Here is a 22078-nt window from a genome sequence, read left to right as displayed (position 1 = left end):
CTCCAGCTCTGGACCTCTACTTCTGCCCCCAAAATGGCAGCGATCAGAATTGCACCACACACCTGGAAGCCAAGTAGAGCAAGGGGTGGGAAATGTTGCTGGAAGCTAACTCACTTTCTCAGTGGCATTTTTTCCAAGTGTCTGGGCACCTAGAAGGACCTCAACCCCCACTGGTGTAGTAAGCAATGAGGGCAAGCCCCGACTAGGCGGCAAAGATGAGGATGGAGTAGACATAAGCTGATCATAGCTCTACCCTCTGCTTCCCTCCACATACAGAACAATGGCCTCCTGAGTGTCCCTCAAGGGGAACAGGCAGCCTCTCAAAGTGTTCCTTAGGGAAGTGACAGGGGAAGAGGAAGAGAGAGACTGCTGGCTCCTGGTGAAATTAGAGATGGTCCATGGCTGAAAAGAGATCTGTCTCCATAGCAGCAGGGGCAAAGATAACATGGTTGGCTGGGGATCCAAGGCTTATAGGGACTTAGAGTCCTGAAGATCTGCATCTGTAGATTTTTGGACCCATGAACACATCTGAATGAGAGTTTTTAAAATATATTTTTTTAATTTCTATTTTATATATATGAGTGTTTTGTCGGCATGTGTAGGTTTGCGACACCTTCATGCCCGGAGCCCTTTGGAGGCCAGAGGAGTGTCAGATCTCCTGGAACTAGAGTCACAGACAGTTGAGATGCCATGTGGATTCTGGGAACTGAACCAGTGTCCTCTTAAGCCATTTCTCCAGCCTCCTGAATGGGAATGTTGAAGCCACGTGACCCTGCTTGGTTCCTAACCTCTCCCTCCTTAGACACCCTGTACAGAGAAGGCAATGGGGCCTAGAAGGAAGTAGGTAGCTGTTCAAGGTCACACAAACCAGCCAGAGGTGAGAACAAACTACAGCCACCAATGGACTACTCCTGAGATGTGGAGTGGACCTGGTCCAGGCGGGCAGTGCCGGAGGAGGAGGCTGTGGTGCTCTGGGTCGGGAAGTATAGGATGATGAACCAGCAGAAGATGAAGAGTCCTGTGGTAAAGAGGGTTTCAGTGAGCCTGGAACAGGCAGGGATACAAGGGACTCCACTATAAGTGTTGAAGCACTTAATGAAAAAGTCAGACAAAAAAAAAAAAAAAAAAAAGGTCAGCGGTTAAGAGCACTGGCTGCTCTTCCAGAGGTCCTGGGTTCAAATCCCAGCAACCACATGGTGGCTCACAACCATCTGTAAAGAGATCTAATGCCCTCTTCTGGTGTGTCTGAAGACAGCTACAGTGTACTTATATATAATAAATAAATAAAAAAGAAAACCGATTCCTGGGAGAGAGCCAAATAACCTTAGAGACCACGAACGCTGGCCCTGAAATAAATTGCACACAGATGTATCACCAAAAAGGCATAACAAAACAAAAGTACTCGCAGATGTATAAAACCTGCTTGGTCTCCCTATCCCCATCTTTTTATAAAAGATTGCTAGAGGATGCACGTCAGCAAAATGAAAAAGGAGGTTTAGTAGAGCGTAGAAAAACTAAAAAGTATAGAATTGACTGAGAAATGCAGGCTTTGTGTTTACAGGGAGTTTATAATGAAAACACTCAACAACAATAGCAATGCCGAGAACTTAAAAGGTACCAAAGGCTCTGCTGTGCACGGGAGGACGATAAGAAAACTGAATAATGTAGGTTCGTCAGAGTGCAAAATGCAGGCTTAAATATGAATGTGGCCCATGCAAAAAGAATGATGTCACCTCTAAGATCAAGATGCCTCTCTTCCCAATTCTAAATTCTTCTCAATCCTCTGGGATTTTCCAAATTTGTACTTGTGATTATTTTTCTGGGATCCATCTTAGATGACCCTAAAGCAATTAGTGTATGTGTGTGTGTGTTGTTTTTGAAGATGTATTTATTTTTTGTATGTATGAATGTTTTGCCTGAATGTATGTATGTGCACCTGGTATCTGAAAAAACCAGAAGAGGGCATAGGAGTCACCGGATCTGGAATTACAAATAGTTGGGAGCCTCCTGTGTGGGTATTAGGAACTGAACCTAGGATCTCTGTGGCCCCAAGATACCAACCACCCTTGTTCCCTGGATTCCACAAGAGTTTTGGTTATCTAAAATTAGCACCTTTGACTTGAGCTAGCTTCTGTGGAACCCTGTTATCTGTAGAGCACCCTTCCTACTCCCCAGGGCCCCTTGATGCCAGTGAGACAGCCGTGGCCTCCCTGGAGCTGTACCTTGCAGAGAGTTTAAGAGGGCGAAGATGTAGACCGTAGACAAGCCAAGGGGTGTGAGAACAGCCAGTCCCCAGGTCATGCCCACCAAGCTTGAGAGGCCCAGCACAGTGAGGACCGACTTCCAGGTCTGCCCCTGTCCTTTGCCCGCTGTGACACTGGGCAGAGTGAAGATCTTCCAGGCCACCAAAGCCAGCACCACAGCACCGAAGAGGAAGGTAACAAGGAAGTAGCCATGGACTGTAGCGTAAAGGGCAGGCTCTTTCTGGAACCAGCACCTGGAGGAGGTGAATAGCCACTGGGGCTGGGGAGGGAACCCCTGACCATTGAGCCCCAGGATACTTCCCCAGATGATCCTTTGTGACCAAGATGCCCCCCATGGTTGTTGGCTTTCCTGGGCCTTCTCCTTTATTTCCCTTCCTGACTCTAGACTTTTTACCCCCTGTACCACAGGCTAGCTAGATCTGACTATCTTCCCAGCCTTGACATTGTTGGCCTTTCCCTAAGACCTCTTCCTCTCCTTCCCTCCAGTGAAACCAAAGACCTCTATACCCTCTGCTCCCCTCAGCCCCACTCACAGTTCCAGTGAGGTGCGGTTCTCCTGGTTGTGGATGGTGTAAATCCCATAACTGTTGCTACTTCCAGCACCAATGACTATAAGAACAGGCAGGCCTGTGGATGAGGGGGAGGGGACGAGTTGGCATTGCCAGTGTCCCCTTGATGGAGATCACCTCCTGTCCCACCAGCTACCCATTACTTGAGCTTTGGGCTTCCTTAGGCTCTTCCTTGTCAACCCTCCAGCCTCCCTTTACCCCTCCAATCTGTGCCTACCCCAGCCCAGCAGGCTCAGCTTCAGGAAATAGTGTCCAAAGTAGGTATTGAAGACCCTGATGACCAGCAGGTAGAGGTGGAAGGCCTCCAGGCCCATCCAGGTGAAGACGCAGAGCAGGAAGTAGTGGAAAATGGCAGCTCGGACCCAGCAGGAGGCTGGGGGGCCTTGAGAGCTGCTTCCCACATTGATCAAGAAGGTGAGATTGAGGAGAAACAGGCTGATGCTCAGAGCCATGTGGATCTTAGGGGCATCTTCAGACTTGAACCTCTGCAGAGAGAACCTGGGAGAGAAGCACTAGTAAGCAGCTCCAAGGAGCCACACAGCCTGCACGGGGTGCCCAGGCTGGTCTATCTTCCTGGCTCAGTTCCGTGCCACCGACAGCTACTATCACCATCTGCCTGACCGTGCAGTCTCCGCCTTTGCTAGGAGTCTGTGTAAGCTCTCAGGTTCTAATCCACAGTCCTTTCACGGCTCTCTGGGCTCTGTGGATTCTTGAGGGGTCCTGCCAGCCCCACCATTTGTCAGATTACTTAGCTAAATTGTGTAATTTGTGATGCTGAGGAATTGACATGGAGGATGGGGCTGGAGGGGTACTTGGCGGGGTGGGAGAGGGGAGACGAGACATGAGTGCAGCTCACAGGGGCTGAAGCCCAGGGTTTCTTAGTGACTGGGGCACAAAGGTGCAGGAGAACAGTAGGGATCCCTGGACTGGAGAGTGGAAAGCCCAAAGAATGTTCCAGGTGGATTCCAGCAAGCCCGGGCTTTAGGGGATAGGGGAAGGCAAGGCTGAGCAGAGTCTGATCCCTCCTTCAAGTCAGCAGGTCTGAGAGTTTCTTGGCCACACCCTGGCTCAGGACAGCCAAGTGACAGTGCTGTCGGTTGCTGTGTCTGCCCTGTGCCTTTTCCCTGTTGGAGAAGCTCATGTATCCCTGAAGGGGCATCCTTCCCCACATTTAGCCATAAGTAACTGTGGAGATGTTAGCTAGTCCCTTGTCACTAATCCAAGAGTAGCCAAATGGCTTGGCCAGCCTGTGTGTTCTACCCTGTAACCATAGTGGCCCAATCAATCATTGGCCTATGATCAAAGTCAGACCCTAAGACAACTGAGTATTCAGGAGATAAACACGCACACACATAGAACACCCAGCATCCTAGGAGGGTGACCCACTAGAGTCCTGGGCCCACAGGGACCACACACTTTACTAATATTCAGCCATCTGTTGCAACTAGAACTACTCTGAACACTGGGCCATGTAGTTTCAATTAGACAGGACCTTGTAAACCATATGCTCACTCTTGTGTGGATGTGGGCACATACATTCACTGATACACACAGACACACACACACACAGACACACATATGTACATGGATGCACACACACATATATACATATGTATGCCTGTGCATGCACATGTGCACACATACTATATACACATGCACACACATAATATACATGTGCAGGTGCATGTACATACTATTTGAACATGCATACATATACATGTGCATGCACACATCATACACATACACACACACATTATCTAAAGCAGTAGAGTTGAGGGGTCTTGAGACTACTTAGCTATGCTCTGCCGCTGCCAGCTTCCTGGCTTTGATGATGCTCTACAGTTACATATGATATGACACTGGGGAGAAGTTCCAGGAAGGAACCACAGACTTTCTGTGCTATTTCTGCAGTTTCCAGTTAGCCTATAATTAGTTCAAAATGTTTGTTCATAAAGACTTCAATTCTGGAGCTTCATTTTTGCTTGAATATCTGAGGAGCTGGGACCTGAGCCCGAAGTTCTTGAGGCACTAGGGTGAAATTGGCATCCTGATGAGGGGGGCGTTGGGAGAGACAGAGAGACAGAGAGACAGACAGACAGACAGACAGACACACACACACACACACACACACAGAGAGAGAGAGAGAGAGAGAGAGAGAGAGAGAGAGAGAGAGAGAAAGCTGTGAAAGGAAAGGAGAAACCAATCTCCCAGCTTCAGCCAGAGCCCTCAGTTGTTTCTCTGCCTGGAGGCCACATGCTGTGAGTTTTCCAGCTCCACAGATTTCTCATGCCCTGTGTTGGCCAACCTGAGTTGAATTTCTGCCCCTCTCAACTTCAGTCCCATGTCCCACCTTCTCAGTGAAGACAGTGAGAGACCACAAAACAAGGACAGGAAGAAAAGGTGGTGTCTGTCTTCACTCACCTGAAGGCAGCATAGAGAACCATGGTGAAGGCCAGGAAGATCATGGAGACGGCACAGCCTGCCTGCGAGATGCGAGTGAGAGTCCGCGCCGTGGCCAGGTCCAGGATCGGCCTCTGTAGATGACCCCAAGTCCTGATCACACCACTGAGAGGCCAGGCCTACATATCTCCCAAACCCCAGCCAGCTAGGCAGCCTCTTTCAGGGACAGAGGCTGGACCACTTCAACCCGGATGGCATGGGCTGTTACCAGCAGCAAGGCAAAGAAGGTCAAGTGGTCGCAGCGGCAGACAGTTCTCCCATCCCCGAGCTCTGTGGAGCAGCCGTGGGAATCCCAGTCTCCTGTGGGCCACAGCAAAGTAAGAGCAGAGGAGGAGGGAAGGGAGGACCTGCCTCTATTCTCATCCTCTGCCCTATCAAACCGGTAGCTTCCTCTTTTCTCATTCTAGAAATGTTCTTCCAAACCTACCTTTATCCATATCCCAGAATACACAGGTGAGGGTCACATTCTGAAACCAGAGAGTGTGAGTCAGGAGAGGAGGGAGGCAGGAAAGGGGGAAAGAAGAAAAGACAGGGTGCTATCAGGGGTCCACATGTGCCTTAAGAGGAAGCCCTCTGTAGCCAGCATGGGGAAATTGACTACAGCACTTGATGCTTCCTGGACCATTTGTGCATGTGGGAGACATAACATATACGACACAAGAGGGTTTATCTGTCTATGCATGCCTTCAGAATCACTGCCTGGTGAGGGTAGAAAGCCTGTACACAGATGGGTTCTCCAGGTCCCCACATATTTATGAACATGGGGGTGGGAAGGTATGGGGCACGTGTGTTCACATGTGGAGGGCAGACGGACATCTTTGGGCATAACTGTGCCTGCTCCTGATGGTTTCTTCTGGGTACATGTAGAAGGGTAACGTGCACAGGGTCCCATGCATGGCTTCTCAGAGCTCATGCATTTCGTGCCCCATAGTAATTGCCAGGCTCCAGGCAGAAGACTCACAGGTGGTTGATGCTGGTGGGAGAAGGTGATCTCTATAGGTTCCGATAGCCTGGTGGCATGCATCTGGCCCACGCTCAAGCCCACCATGCGGTTGTTCAACACGCTGCTACCCTTGTCCTCAAGGAGCTTGGGGCCCTGGGAGGAGATTGACAGGAGGCTAGCTATGGGATGGGCTGACCTTATATGCCCTATCTAGGGGTCTTGGGAACTCTAGGACATGCCCTCACCTGGGACACTAGGGGATCAGGGACCCAGGGGCTATAGGCACCCTTCTTACTTTTGCTCTCTATAACACACTTGGGTGGGGCTAGGCAGGGCTGCGCTCTAGGTTCTATAGTACTTTGCTGAAAAGCCTCCCTCTAAACTGGAAGAATTTGAGGCTAAGATCAATCAGGAAATGGGATAAATGCTAGTGAATGCCTCTAGGTGGGGGAGGATGAATGCTTCTAGATCCAAGGGTACATATATGTTAGCTTACATGGTTGGATGCATGCCTCAGGAGCACACATCTGGCATGCACTGGCAAGGGATAGTATGTTTACCCAATGTAAGCACAGTCACATCTAAGCACACCTGATTAAATGCATTCAGGAATATAGAAGGCCTGTGTGTTTATGCATGTACAAGGACACACACGCATGCCTGAGCACACATGGGCATCACACACTGTCCATGGGTGCCGATATCAGGGTATCAGAATAGTATTCAGAACACAGACTATAGAAATGGTTCTTGGATGACCTGGCTGCCTCAGAGACAATCTCAGGGACCCTAAGCATTTAACACTGCAGCTGTCTGGGGTCCCAGCAGGCCTCTTACCTTAAAGAGATCTCCTGCACCGATGTCTAAAATAGTTATGGCCAACCGGACTGCAGACCTGTTGCCAGGCAGGGCTCCAAACAGGCTCTTGGGAAGTCGGACTCTGTCAGCAGGTTGGTCCTCCCCTAGCATCACCTGCCTCGGGATCTGTAAGCATGGATCCAGCAGTTCCAACCTTCCCCTCAGGATTCCAGCCCCAAGTCAAATGCTACTACCACTCCAGTTGGGAGGGAAACTGCAGCATGACAAGTGGAGGGGCAGCATCTGAGGACTTTTTAGCTTAGAGCTGGGACACAGAATACCTGGCTCAGTCTAGGCTCTGGTCCTCATGGGCAGGACCTTGGACAAAAATTAACATTGGAGCTCGTTTCCCCATCATAGGGATCAGTGGAGCATGTCTACGCTGGTACAGATAGGCTCAGCTTGTGTGTGTGTGTGTGTGTGTGTGTGTGTGTGTGTGTGTGCAGTAAGGGGTGCCCTGGAAAGAAGTGAGAGGAGAGTGGTGTGGAGGACTTATGCTCACTTTGACTGTGAAGCCCCTCCTACCCGACAGTGAGCCAATTTAGAAACCGAGCACCGTTGCAATGTTAGAACAAACCTCTGCAGAAACCACCAGGCATTCTTTGTCTAGTCTCTGACCTGGTGGGTACCCTAGAGCTTCAGCCTGCAACCACTAGCTCCCTGCTTTGGAAGGATCAATGTTCATGGGAACAGGGGACCAAGTGTTAAGGCTAAAGCCCAAGTTTCACCTTCTAGGTCCAGATCCTGTCAAAAAGGACACATGGGTGATGTCTTGGCACAGTGAGGATCCTACGCAGAGAGCACAGCATCATAAGAGGCTGATGAGCAACTCAGCCAGCTCCCTGGATGGACCTCTGCCCTCAACTTCCTCTCTGTAAGGATGCTGGGGACCTGCTGAACCCTCACTAGACCAAGAATGTCTTGGTATTAACCCAGATATCCATATGTTTAGGCACTTGTTTTATTTTAATCTCTTTGTTTTGTTTTGAGAAAGAGGCTGAGTTGGCTAGGAGTTCAGGAGCAATCCTCCTGTCTCTGCCTTCTGAGTGTTGGGAGGATAAGTATGCATCATCCTGCTTGGCTTCTGATACTCTTGAAAGTGGGCAATACTTTCATTATTTACAGAAAACTGAAGATCAGAAAAGTAAATGTTCCCACAAAGGCAATGGCTGGTAAGGGCAGAGATGGGGGTTTGAATCTGAGCCAGTGTAAATGTAGACTTCTCCAATCCCGTCTCTCTGAGGCAAAGAGTGCCCTTACTCTGACTTCAGATATATACTCTGGCAGAGAGGCTAATGGGCACTTTAGGCTTGGATGAGCCAGAGATACATCTTCAGGTGAGCACCCCAGGACTCTAAGAGAGAGGAGACTTCCCGAGGACATCAAGGGCAGTGGTTGTAGGGATCTCCCAGTACCCCAGATAATCCACCACCAGATCCCACCCATTCAGTTAATTTACTGACAACTATCCTGAATAGGACTTAGGAGGGATAAGCTTTGATGGGCACCAGCGGAGGCCTGAGCCAGCCAACAAGAAGCTCTTCACCTGGGAGGGCATCAGAGAGTATAGCAGGTCTTCTGGGACATCCGTGCTGATGTTCTGGATCAATGACTTAACAAAAGGCATGTCCACAGTCTCCATGGAATTATTCAGCAGGTAGGACTCATAATTCAACCAGTATCTGCAAGGGGCAAAGGATTGGGGGAGGAGGAGTTTGCATACTGAGCCACCCACTCAGCAGGCTCTTGGGGTGATAACTAATCCTGAATACCAGAGACCCTGGGCTCTTAAAGTGAAGAAGAGGAGCGACTTGGGAACTGACCCTGAAGGAATCCGGATGAAGACTGGGTATCTGTGGTGGTTTGAATAGGTTTGGCCCCCATAGACTCATGTGTTTGAATATGCACTATTGGGTTGTGTGGCCTCGTTGGAGGAAGTGTGTCGCTGTGGGTGTTGGTTTTGAGGTCTTCCTAGCTGCCTGGAAGAGGGTCTTCTGGTTGCCTTCAGAACAAGATGTAGAACTCTCAGCTCTTCCACCATACCTGCCTGGATGCTGCCATGTTTTCCACCTTGATGATAATGGACTGAATCTCTGAACAGCTACAGTGTACTTAACATATAATAAATAAATAAATCTTAAAAAAAGAGAAAGAAAGCTGAATGGAGCTTTCATGGGGAGCAAGCCAGTAAGGAGTGTCCTTCCAAATTTTTGCTTCAGTTCCTGCCTCTGGGTTCATATTTGAGTTCTGGCCCCAAATTCCCTCACTGTGAGGGACTGTGATGTGACTATGAAAGTCAAATATGCTTGGTCCAAAGTGTGGCACTATTTAGAGGTGTGGCCTTGTTGGAGGTGGTGTGTCACTGTGGGCATGAGCTTTAAGACCTTCATCCTAGCTGCCTGGAAGCCAGTCTTCTGCTAGCAGCCTTCTGATGAAGATGTTGAATTCTCAGCTCCTTCTGCACCATGCCTGCCTGGATGCTACCATGTTCCTGCCTTGATGATAATGGACTGAACCTCTGAACCTGTAAGCCAGCCCCAATTAAATGTTGTCCTTATAAGAGTTGCCTTGGTCATGGTGTCTGTTCATAACAGTAAAACCCTAAGAATCTAAATAAACCCCCTTTCCCCATAAGTTGCTTTGAACTGTAGTATTTATCACAGCAACAGAAAGCAAACAAGAATACCCACTTTTCAGCTACTGTGAGTAGGGCTGCTGTACAAATCCATGTACACGTTTTCGTAGAAGACTTGTTTTAAATTTCCATATAGCTTCTTGATCAGCTACTGAATAGTGTTCCACAGAAGCTGCAATATTTCACATCCATACCTGCTGTGGATGAAAGTTACATAGCCTTGCCAAAGTAAGGGGTTTGTTTTACATATTTTGTTGTTTTTTGAGACAGGGTTTTTCTCTGTGTATCCCTGGTGTCCAGGAACTCACTCTGTAGACAAGGTTGGCCTTGAACTCAGAGATCTGCCTGCCTCTGCCCTCTGAGTGCTGGGATTAAAGGTGTGCAATACCATGCCCAGCTTTGTATTATTAAACTGTACCTCATGGGTACAAAGAGGTGTCTTTTGGTAGCTTTGATCTGCATCTCTTTAATGACTAGTGATGCCGAATATCTTCTCATGTGCTTTTGGCTTTGTATATTTCATTTGAATAAATCTCTTGGAACACATTTATCGAGTGTTAATTATATAGTAGAAATTCAGCATTTGAAAACTGAGCCACAACAGAAAGAGAGAGAAGGGGGACTAGGGGGTGGGGAAGAAAACTGAGCCACCAACCATCAAGATACTTCCATGGACAAAGGCACACGTCAAACATGCCTGGTGACCCGAGTTTGAGTCCCAGAACCCATATAAAGGTGGTTAGGGAGAACTGACCGGATAAAGTTGTCCTCTGATCCCCACAAATGTGCAGTGACATGCATGGCCATGTCCACATCATAAACACAACAATAAACACATTTGTATTTTCTTAAAGATAGGTCTTGTTATATAGCCTTCGCTTGGCTGGAACCCACTATGTAGACCAGGCTAGCCTTAAATTCATAATACACTGTCTTTGCCTCCCAAGTGCTGGGATTAAAGGCATGTGCCACTATTTCTGTCTTAAATAAATGTTTTTTTTTGTTTGTGTTTGTTTGTTTAAGAAAGAAATCTAAGATACATGGGAACTGACTGCCAGGGAGCACTTGGTATTAGAGACAAAGATGTGGGCTTCATTCTATAAAGAAGGCAGTTGGAGTCACTCTCCGTGGTGCTGAAATTTAGAATGGCCCTTGTACCTGGGTCCCTCCCTAGCCTTGGGCCCTAATTGCTGCTTTCCTAACACTGGGAACAGCTGTGGATGGATGCCTCTTGCTTAAAATCGTTTTAATTACCTTTATTTGTTTGTTTATTGCATTGAATGCCATAGTTCGAATCTGTGGTCAGGACAGGATTGGTTTCGTCACTCTTCTATGTGGGTTCTAGGAATTGAAGTCAGGCTGTCAAACTTGTGCCAAGAGCCTTTTCCTGCTGAGCTATCCCTCCAGCACCCCAACCTGGTTTTTATATGGTCCTGGGGGGTCTCAGTTCCTCATGCTTGCGCACCATGTACTTTACTGATTGAGCCATCTCCTCTCCCTCTCTCTGCTAGTCACTTTTCCAAGAAACTGATAGATCCAGTGATGGCTGAGACAGTAGTAGCAAGGGGCTGGTAGGAGATATCCAAACTGAGCCCATGATAAGGAGTAACTATGGAGACAAAAGGGAATTCTCTCTTGATTTCCTCTCTCCCTTTCCCCCTCCCTCCTTCCCTCTCTCTATTTTCTTCCCTCTCCTCCCTCATGTCTCACCTCTCCTTCTCTCGCCCTCCCTCTTCTCTCCTCTCCTGTCTCCCTTTTCCCTTCTTTTTCCCTTCCTCCCCTGCCCCCCCCCCGTGTGTGTGTGTGTGTGTGTGTGTGTGTGTGTGTGTGTGTATGTGTGTGAGACATAGGGTCTCAGGCATGCTAAGCAAGTGCTCTACTACTAAGCTATAGCCCAGCTTTGCCTCTGTTATTGAATAGCCATGGTTATCAAGGAGAGAAGGTTCTATGGAGAAAACAGAAAATAAATTGTAGAATAGAAAAGGAAACCGTGCAAATATATGCAAGACATATGGGAGGCAGCATAAGAAGACCACTGACGAGAAACGGAGGGACAAGGCTGTCAGAATTGATTGAGCAACACATATTATCCTGCTGTGACTGTCAGAGAACTGTTGGCCTTCATTGGTACGAAATAAAATAGGAAGTTTTAGAAATATTAAGATTTCATTGCTACATAAAGTGGTGAGCCACAAAGAAAGCAACTGAATATTTGCTTATATATGTTCCTACCTTGTGATCTTTCTCACCTTTGCAAAACAGCTCAGTCCACAGTTCTAAGGAAGAGTCCCTAGTCTGGCTCTCAGATATAATAAATTCTTTTATTATCTGTTGCTTTGGTGCCCCCGCTTTCTCTTCTGTGAGACAGGCTCAGGCTGGCCTCGAGCTCACAGCCCTCCTGCTTCCATGTCCTGAGACTGGGATTACAGATCCACCCCCACATGGGAGTTGCCAATCATCCCGAGTGTAAGTGAATGCTCCCGTTCAGAAGCATCCACACACCCACTCCTCCAGTTTTTGGATAGGTTCAATCCAGACATCTGCTTTATGCCAAGCTGTTCCTGATGACCGCTCCTCAAGAATACAGGTAGAAATAAACTACTTGACTGACCTCCAACCCCTATACCCTGTATGAACCATGTATGTTGAAATCACCCTCTGTCAGAAAGTGACCTCCTGAAAATTTTGTCCAAGAAACCAGAAGAAGGAGAGAGGAAGAGAGGAAATGAAGGAGGGAGGGAAGGAGGGATGAAGAGAGAAAGAAACCATTTTACCAAAGAAAATCTCCAAATGGCCAGTGAGCACCCACAAAGATGTTGAGGTTCATTGTTCATGACAAAATGGCAGGGGGAAGCTCGGGTGATGTCCCTCTGCACTAGAGGGACAGAGGGACATCACCCGAGCCAGAGGGCCAGAAATACATGAGGTTCTGCTGACAGGAAGCAAAAGGCACCACCACTTTGGGACATAGTTCAGCAGTTTTTTATGGAACTTAGCATATATTCAGTGTATATTCCAGCAATTCTGTTCCCGGGCATAGATTCCCCCACCAAATGGCAACATAGGGACTCAAAGACTTGAATTAAAATGTTCATGGGAATAATGATCAGACTAATCAATAACTGGCACCAATTCAAATGCCCAGTAATTGGCAAATGAACAACATAATATAATATATTTGCCTGGGGTAATTGAACCAATACCACAAAATATGGATGAGGATTGCTGTGCTAAAGGAAGATCGATGCAAAAGAGCTCTCTTCATACAAAATGACCAGAGACAACCCTAAAAAGGAGGAGGTCCGTCAGAGCCGACAGTGGTGAAGCAGGAGCAGCAGTGGGGACGGACCAGCAGAGGAGAGTGGTGGCAGTGATGGTCTCACACGGTAAGTATTCTGACACTGAACCCTGCCCATCATGAGCAGGGCATGTGGGGTTATCAGATGCATCCACACCAGGTCACACCAGGATCCCAAACTCTGGTAGCGCACGCCTGCAACTGCAACACTGGGGAGGTGGAGACAGAGGGACCAGGGATTCCTTAGCTACACAGCAGATTTGAAGTCTGGGCTATATGAGACCCTGACGTGCCCTGCCCCCACCAGCCGAAAAGGAAAGAATGCATCCAAATTAAAAGTCAAATGAGGTGTGGTGTGCCAGAATCCAGCTGTGCATAAGTCAGGTGTGGTGGCACGTGCCTGCAATCCCAGGATGTAGGAGACGGCAGCAAGCTGATCAGAGGGCAAGGTTATCTTTCTCTATATAGTGAGTTTGAGGCCAACCTGGGATGGAGAGTCTATTAAGAAAGTGTGTGTGTGTGTGTGGGGAGAGAGAGAGAGAGAGAGAGAGAGAGAGAGAGAGAGAGAGAGAGAGAGAGAGAGAGAGAGAGAGAAAGATGTGGCACAGGCATGTTGACTAGGGGGAAATTATATGTTACTTGAAAACAAGAAAAGTTAAAAAGGAAAGCAAGAAAGCACTGGGAAATAGAGTAGTGAGCACAGGGCATCGTTATCATCCTATGCTTTGCCTGAGAGACATGGTTTAAAGGAAAAACTATATGGCTTCAGAAGGCTCAGCCCACAGTTCAGCATCTTTACTGGTTTCCCTGCCACAGTAAGGCAGAAAGCTATGGCAATGTATGGAAGAAGTTGCTCCCCTTATTGCTGCTGGGGAGCAGAGAGCATAACAGGAAATAGACAGGGCCGAAAGGTACCTCTTCAAAGGATGCCTCCAAGTAGGCCACCTTCCCAGTTCCACTCTCCTGTCCCCAGCAGTTTTTTTTTGCAGGGTTTGGATCCATGAGTGTGTTGAACCATTGCAAGGTCAGAGCCCTCATACTCTTATTATCTGTGGAAATGACTTCAGACAAATCAGAGGTATGTTCTGTAATTTCTTAGTTGCTCAACATAATCACGTTGATCATCAAGAATCACCATCAAAGGCTCAAGGGCTGGAGAGATGGCTCAGTGGCCAAAAGCATTTCTTGGTCTTGCAAAATACTCACACACACACACACACACACACACACACACACACACACACACACACACACACGATGGTTCACCACTATTCCTAACTCCAATTCCAATGGATCATGGATCTGATGCCCTCTTCTGGCTTCCATGGGCATTGCATGTCTATGGTGCACATATACATGTAAGCAAAACACACAGTCAACAATAAAACAAATAAATCTTAAAAATATACATAAAAAATAAATGCTAACAAAAATGAACAACCAACCATCATTACCACCATAGTGGGAAGTTGGGGGTAAACGTGAGAGGCTTTATGTGAGACTAGAAACATTTTTCAGCTTTCTGAGGGAAGGGTAGAAGGATGTATGTGGTTACGTGTAAATTGCACAACATTGAGACAGGAGCCCAAAGAAGCTAGAAAAGGGTGTTGGATTCTCTGCAACAGAAGTTACAAGTGGCTGGGAGCCACCTGGTGCAGGAACTTTAGTCTGAATCGTGTGCAAGAGCAGCAAGTCCTCTTAACTGCTGGGCTATCCTCTCCCACTCCAACATTTGTGCATTTAGATAATGAAAAAATAATAATAAGTCATTTTTATTATTTCTCAGCATATCTATTTTTTTAAGAATCATGGCTTTGGAATTCTGCTTCTGAATCAGAAAGAGTTGTTTGTTTTCCTAAGAATGCCCAGAGAAGCCAAGTCATACAAGGTGATTGGGCTTGTCAGTTGGGCTGTCAACAGCAGCCAGGACAGGGACAACCTTTGAGGTGACATCCTGTAAAACACCATAAACATGAGGTTCAGCACTTGTGGCCTCTCTCCTGATGACATCTGTTCTTCCTAAGCTCTTTCTACAGAGAGTTTGAGTTGCTGATGAATGGAGGTCACTGCTGGTCACAAAACATACCTTACTGGTCACTGCAGGGATGGACCGTTAAATAGAGGAAGTCATCCCAAATACTATTTGCCTTCCTGTGTGTCATCAGGACAGACATGTCTAGGGGAAGAACATGGTTCAGTGCTGACTATGGCCTGTGTGAGTGGAGACTCTGCCTACTGACAGGCACAGGGACTACTGAGCCACAGCAGGGCATCCGGGTCTCAGGGGGAGATGTGTGGAGGAAGAGAAACAAACTTGAGACTCCCTGGCTCTTGTTAAACAGGAAGTTTCCCCTCTGTCTGCTCTTGTCTTGTCAGATTTTAGACCCGTGAGCAAGGAGCTTTAGAAGAAACCAGAAAAGGAGTATTCTTGTCGTCTTGATTTAGAAAGCAATAGTTTTTTTATTGTTTTTGTTTTCTTTTCTTTTTGTCTGTGACAGGATCTGGTCTTATGTAGCCAAGTACCTGAGGATGAACTTGGTCTCTTTGATCTAATGCTTCCATCTACTAAGTTTGGGGATTAAAGGTGCTCCAACAGCCATGCCTGCCTAGTTTAGAATAGACTAGAACAGAAGAGAACACAACAGAACAACAGGCAATCTGGTGAAATGGCTCAGGGAGCCGGTGCTTGTCACAAGTCTCAGAAAGAGAGGAGTGGAAGGAGAGAACTGGCTTCCCACATATGCTGTAACATGCTAGTCCCCCAACACCTATCATGTGCACGTGTGTGTGTGTGTGTGTGTGTGTGTGCTCACGCAAGTGCACACACCAATACTTAAAGTAAATCTAAAGATCTGATCAATTACACCAACTGAAATTAAAACCTTTAGCAGTAGTCAAAAGACAGTGCAGGGGAAGTGAACAGGAAACTCATGAAGAGAAAGAATATTCTCAGCATACAGAGTCACAAAGACATACACGAAACAAACAAAGGATCCCCAAAATCACTATGGAAAACTCAAACAGCTTTATAGACCAACAAGCAGAAATAGAGATGTGAAAGGAATAAAGCAAGGTGCTTGATATTGGTTATTACAATCATCACGAGGTGCACTAAAAACCTGTAAGGATGGCTAAAGGAGAAAGGCAGACCATACCAAGTGCTGACAAGGCCACGGGGCAACTGGAATGGCACAATCTGTCTGCAGAAGTGAAATTTGATCTGACTACTTCGGCCAGTTTCTGCTGGAGTTAATCCCATGCCTACCCCCACAAGTCACTAATTCCAAGCCTAGAAATACAAATTCACTACGCTATATGATCAAAATGTTCAAAAGCATGGGTCACCCACATTACAAAATAAGTTGTAAGGTGTATACCATGTGAGATGCTAAGAAGATACACATCCAGATAAAGACAATAGTCATCTCTGCTTGATGGGTTAAGGGGTATTCTCACTTCCTTTCTGTAGCAAAATTTCAATGAATATGTATTACTTCTTGTCACTGTTTTCTGAGACAGGCTGTCTCTGTGCAGCCCTGGCTGTCCTGGAACTCACTATGTAGACCAACCTTGAACTCAGAGATCCACCTGCTCTGCCTTAATGACATGCACCACCATGCCCAGCATGTGGTTCTTTTATAATCAAGAGAGCTGTTAAAATAAAGCACAGATCATTTACTGAGCCCTTGCTAATAACTCCTCCATGCATTATTTGATCAGTCTTCAGTGATGCTGTGAGGAAGCCTGAGAGGCAGGGAGCATAGGTCTGAGGACATGGCATTGTGTCCGTGTGGATGAAAGGGACTGCACTTACCACACCACACAGGTGCAGAATTATTTATCTCCCACCATCATCCTATAAATCCCATTTTACAGGTAGGCTAAACCAGAAGCCACCTGAGCACTGGCAGTCTGGGTCCAGCCTGTCACATCAAGTGCCTCCCTGAGCCTTCTTTCTATATCAGCTCCTATCAATTTTTGCCTCTTACCTGCTATAACCACAGGCAAGGCACTCAACTGCATAGAGCCTCTTTTCTTTCATCTGAATGTAAAATGTCCCCATAGGTTCGTGTGTTTCAATATTTCAACCTCCTCTGGTGGTACTGTGTTCAGAGGTCATGGAGCTGGCCTAGGTGATGTAAGTAGAAGAGCAGCCAGGTCTGCTTCCTGTTCCCTTCTGCTTCTGTGCTCCTTCCTGACAAGCTGCAAGTGGACTCATCATGTTGGGAGCCTTCGTTGTTATGGACGGAGGCTCTCCATCCACCCCCCACCATGGTGGACAGCACCCTTTCCTCCCTTGGGCTGTTCCTGCCGTGTGTCCTGTTACAGCAGTAAGAGAAGTGGCTGAACAGTGTTGTTATGAAGATGAAAGGGCAAACTGAAGGAATGGAGTGGGACTGGACTGTACCCTTCAGTCCTAAGGATGGAGTGGGAATAGACCACACCCTTCAGTACCATGGCGCCTGCTCTCTCTGAGGTGTTTCTCCCAGCCCTAATGGCACACGGGCACCCTGGGCTTCATAGTGTCTAAGAAGCTGCCAGAGGGACTGTAGGCGGGACTCGGGGCATTTTCAGGCCACTGAGAAAATGAACTTCAATATGAACACCCTCTTAATAGCCAGCCTTGAGCAAAGATTTTCATTCATCCCTTCAACAAGCATTTTCTGAGTTCTGGCTGTAAGCTAGCTGGGCACTTCTGTGGCATCCCAGGTAAGCTGTGGGTCCCTCTGCCCAGAGCCCAGAGAAGAGCAGAGAGACAGAGCTATTATGGCAGCGACTCCTTAGGGACAGCACAGGGAAGAGTTGTCCCCCCCCCCCCCCGCCCCATCTAGCCAGCTTCTTGGTCTCATGAAGCCTGCCTGAGCCATTTTTCCCGAGCAGCTTCATACATAGTGCCTGCAGAATTCCACCCTATTGGATCACATCTCCATGTGTGTTACCACCCCTGGACGTTCCTAAAGTCCTAGCCATCAATCGAGAATGCAGAGTTAACCACACCCCTCTAAACTTCAAATACTTCCCCCGTTTCCCATTATTGTCTAGTTAATTTGGTCCTTCACCCCAACTCCTTGCTTATATTTCTAGTTCGATACTCCTCCCCTCCCTCACAGGCCACCGTCACATCTTGACATTGCCACCTCTGTCCTCTGCATCTCTTTACATCCTTACAGTTCAAAGCCTTGTAGTCCTTTCCCAATACCATCAAGTTAGGCAGCCACATCACCCACCAGAAAACTGTTCTGCAACTCCCCAGAGCCCTTTCCCAGGCTGCCCCTGGACAAGGTCTTGGCAGATGTCCTCCTTTGTGCTAAGCTGACTCCTTGTCCACACTTCTGACTGATCACCCCTGGGGTCATCACTGTGTACATCTCCATTTGTCCCTCAGCTGCTCCCAAGGCAGAGATAGGCTGATTAATCTCTGTATCCCATAGTCCAGTGGTTTGCAACTTTCCCGAAGCTGCAACCCTTTAATACAGTTCCTCACATTGTGGTGACCCCCTAACCATAAAATTACTTCCATCGTTACTTCGTAACGGTAGTTTTGCTGCTGTGGTGATCGTAATGTAAATATCTGTGTTTTCGGAGTGTCTTAGGTGACCCCTGTAAAAGGGTCATCTGACCCTCAAAGGGATCCAGACTCACAAGATGAAAACGACTGTCCTCATCGGTAGCAACTCTGATAGCCAGGGTGGGGCCAGGCCAGGGAGAACATGAAAGGGTGAAAAGGGAACAGTATGTCATTCTAGGGCCCTGGGAACTTAAGACCGTAAGGCTTCCCAACTGGAGACTCCTCCCACTCCTCCCAGACTCCTCTCCCCTCACCTCTGCAAGTTCCCCAAGTCACAGGAGCTGCTTTCTGATTGGCCGCACTTGGTGAAACACTGAGCAGTGTCATTCAAGTCGTAGGCAGCGTACTCGATGATCTCCTTGAGCATACAGACGTTCCTTGGCTCTTCGGGGTTCGGGTTCGTCTCCGTCTCAGCTAAGGGAGGAAGTGGAGTGAGGTGGGGCAGGTGGGAGAGGAGCAGTGGCCTAGGAGAGGTGGTAGCTGGTCTGTCACTCAGCTAGCTGCACTCTGGACAGACTCCACCCTCCCCAGTCCTGGGGTTCTGGGTGGGGGTGGGGGGGAAGCATTCCCACCTCACAGGGCTGGGAAATATGGCATGTGGTTCTCCAGACAAAAGCTTTGCACGGTAGTGAGAAATAATCTATCGGTACTGTGGCTCTTTAACCACCTCCTCCACAGATCCTCCCAGGCAGGGCAGCTGTGGCCAGCCGGACTCTAGAACTCATAAGTATTCTGGCTCACTCTGCCTTCCCCTCACATCTTTGCCTGGAGGCTGTGGCAGGCTGAGGCTGGGGAACAGTCAGCAGATGTTGGAAGCTACTCCAGGACTAGAAACCAGTTCTGTGACTTCTGGCGCAGAGCCCTGTGCTATGGAATGCAGAGGCTTCCTGTAGCTGTCTTTACGCAAAATTACTCAATCGCTCCGAGGCTTGGTTCTCACCCTTTAAGTTTTAGGGATGAAAAGAGATGATACCTGAGCACACAGACCATCTAAGGTATTCTGGAGGATGTAATTTTTTTTTTTTTTTTTTTTTTTTTTTTTTTTTTTTTTTTTTTTTTTGGAGACAGAGTTAGTCTCTCTACATAGTCCTGGATGTTTTGAAACTCACTATATATGTCATACCGCCCTCAAACTCACAGAGATCCTCCTGCCTCCAGTTCCCAAGTGCTGGGATTAAAGGCATGTACCATCCCACACCTGGGTATGGTGTTAGTTTGGTTGGTTGGTTGGTTTGGGGGTTTTTGTTGGTAGTAATGGTTGTTTTTGCTTTTTTTTTTTTTTTTGAGGCAGGGTTTTCTTCTCTCTCTCTCTCTCTCTCTCTCAGATTTATTTATTATGTATACAGCTTTCTGCCTCCATGTATGCCTGCATGCCAGAAGAGGGCATCAGATCTCATTACAGATGGCTGTGAGCCACCATGTGGTTGCTGGGAATTGAACTCAGGACCTCTGGAAGAGCAGACAGTGCTCTTAACCATTGAGCCATCTCTCTAGCCCTTGCTTTTTAAACATCCTTTGCTGGTGATTGATTTAAAAGCTATCCTGGACATTACCACTTTCAATTTAAAGGACACGGGTTCATTTTTAAGTATCAGAACAGAAAATAAAATTCATGATAAAGGCATGGCAGGACAAAGAGAGAATAGGGCAGAACGTATTAGAGCATATTTTATAAAAGTTGGGTCTATATGTTGTTCAGTTTCGCTTCAGCTTTCAGATAGTATGTGGAGCTTAGAAGACACACTGAGGCCAGGTGCTGGGCTCAGTTTCTGAGACTGGCCCCATTTGCATTGAAATCTAAGGAGAGTTGGAGAGGAGGATGGGCTCAATGACGGGGAGGTGGTCGAGGGTTGGGAAAGGGGTGGGTGGCCTCAGTGTGGGTGAGGATACAGCTTTCCTCCATCTTACTGTGAACCCCAGCAGGACACCTAAGGGAAGCTCTTGGCACCCATCAGAGAAGTACAGAGCTGAGTACTTGTGGCTCTCCACCCCACTTTGTCCTTATGGTATAGCCCAGGCTAGCTTCAAGCTTAAGATCCTAGGAAGCACCATGTCTCCGAGGTGTTTTCTGAAGGCTTTGGGAGCTTTGGTATAAGTTCAATAGTTGGGGGTGCAGCAGGTGGGGGCAAGCTGGAGGGCCCCTTGTCTCTTTACCCCCTCCCTCCGCTTCCTACAAGCCTCTTTCCCTTCTGCAACCAATGCCTGAGGATAGCCCAATCCTTGGCCTTCAGGCTCAGGGTGCCAAGAGCCTTCTTCAGGCAAGCAGCTACCACTTTTGTGACTCTTTTTGACACCATCCATGTTTCTTGAGTGTGTGAGCAAAGAGCCAGTGTGCAAATGGACAAAGGGCATCCAATGCCACCTCCTATGTCACTCAGGTGACTGACACATCGCCCAGTCATGAACATCCCTGGCACCACTGGATTCACATCTTCACTCAGAGGAGCCTTGTTGGGCTGACCAGCGTTGCCTGCTCTGCCCCAGGATGCCCCTGGCCATGAGAAAAATAGCCCTGTCACTTTTATACCCAGGGTCTCCAGTAGCCCAGGCTGGCTTCAAGCTCACTTTGCAGCTGAGACGGAACTCAAGCTTTTGATCCTCTGCCTCTACCTTTAAAGTGCAAATATATGTCACACTGCCTGGTCCACTTTTGAGCCAGACACTCAGTCCGTGTGGCTAGTTGCCTGTCTACAAGTGACAGGCACTCAGAGAGGTAGGCACCTAAGGATACTTGCCAAAGTTGGAGCAAACAAGGAGCGGTGGGGCACGGGGATGGGAACACCTCACCACTCCACATAGCTGTCACTCAGCGGTCAAGAAGGACACAGCCATTCACGGAGGTCAGCGTGGCAGCAGGCTGCGCTGGGGTAGAGGCAGGACTGGGAAGCTCATGTTGGCGTATTAAGCTGAACTGTATGGTCTGGGTCCTGTCTCCGGTCACTGAGGACACTGAACAGTGCTGACAGGGATGGGGAGCCCATGATGGATAGATTGTGTGGGCGGAGCAGTTGCCCACCTTTCCAGGCTCAGCTTCCAGTGCCCCTGATGCTTTCATCTGAGCCCAGAACTGAATCGCTTGTTTGATCCACCATGTCCTAGAACTTGGTTTCAGGCAGGCAGGACAGATGGACATTCTCTATCTTGCCCACCCACAGCACATTATGAGGTGTCAACGGGAACCTGAGACCCAGCAGGGTGGAATTTATTAGGACAGGGATAACCCGCAGGGACAAGGCCAGAAGACAAGATAAGGTAGTCACTGTGACTCCCCATTTTCCCCCGTCCTGGCTGAATCCCTGGGTCTCTTTTCCCATGCTTCCCCAGGGCCCTTTGCAGCACAGAGTCTCCCTGGCTTAGCAGGAGAGCTACAGGAGCCCTGCTCGCTCACCTGAAGTCAGCAGCAGAAAGAGCAGGAGGCCTAGTCTCCTGGCTGTTGCCATCGGTGCTCAGCGGAGTCCTGTGACTGTGTGGTCCCTCGGTCC

At 48.0% G+C, this 22078-nt stretch overlaps 1 protein-coding gene across 1 annotated transcript; it reads right to left on the bottom strand.

Annotated features, from left to right (window-relative positions):
• Positions 1-905: 905 nt before the first annotated feature.
• ADGRG3 (adhesion G protein-coupled receptor G3) lies at positions 906-22036 on the bottom strand (the record flags this gene model as incomplete). The annotated part of the gene is made up of 12 exons (XM_080937037.1): positions 906-1018; positions 2223-2497; positions 2798-2891; positions 3051-3331; positions 5255-5367; positions 5502-5593; positions 5721-5760; positions 6255-6389; positions 7074-7220; positions 8641-8776; positions 18851-19010; positions 21985-22036. The coding sequence occupies 12 exons, from the start codon at positions 22034-22036 to the stop codon at positions 906-908; spliced, it is 1638 nt and encodes a 545-aa protein (XP_080793163.1).
• Between the last annotated feature and the right edge of the window lie 42 nt (positions 22037-22078).

The sequence above is a fragment of the Micromys minutus genome (genome assembly GCF_963924665.1).
Source record: "Micromys minutus genome assembly, chromosome: 24".
Lineage (NCBI taxonomy): Eukaryota > Metazoa > Chordata > Mammalia > Rodentia > Muridae > Micromys > Micromys minutus.
This window is presented reverse-complemented; position numbering and strand designations above follow the sequence as displayed.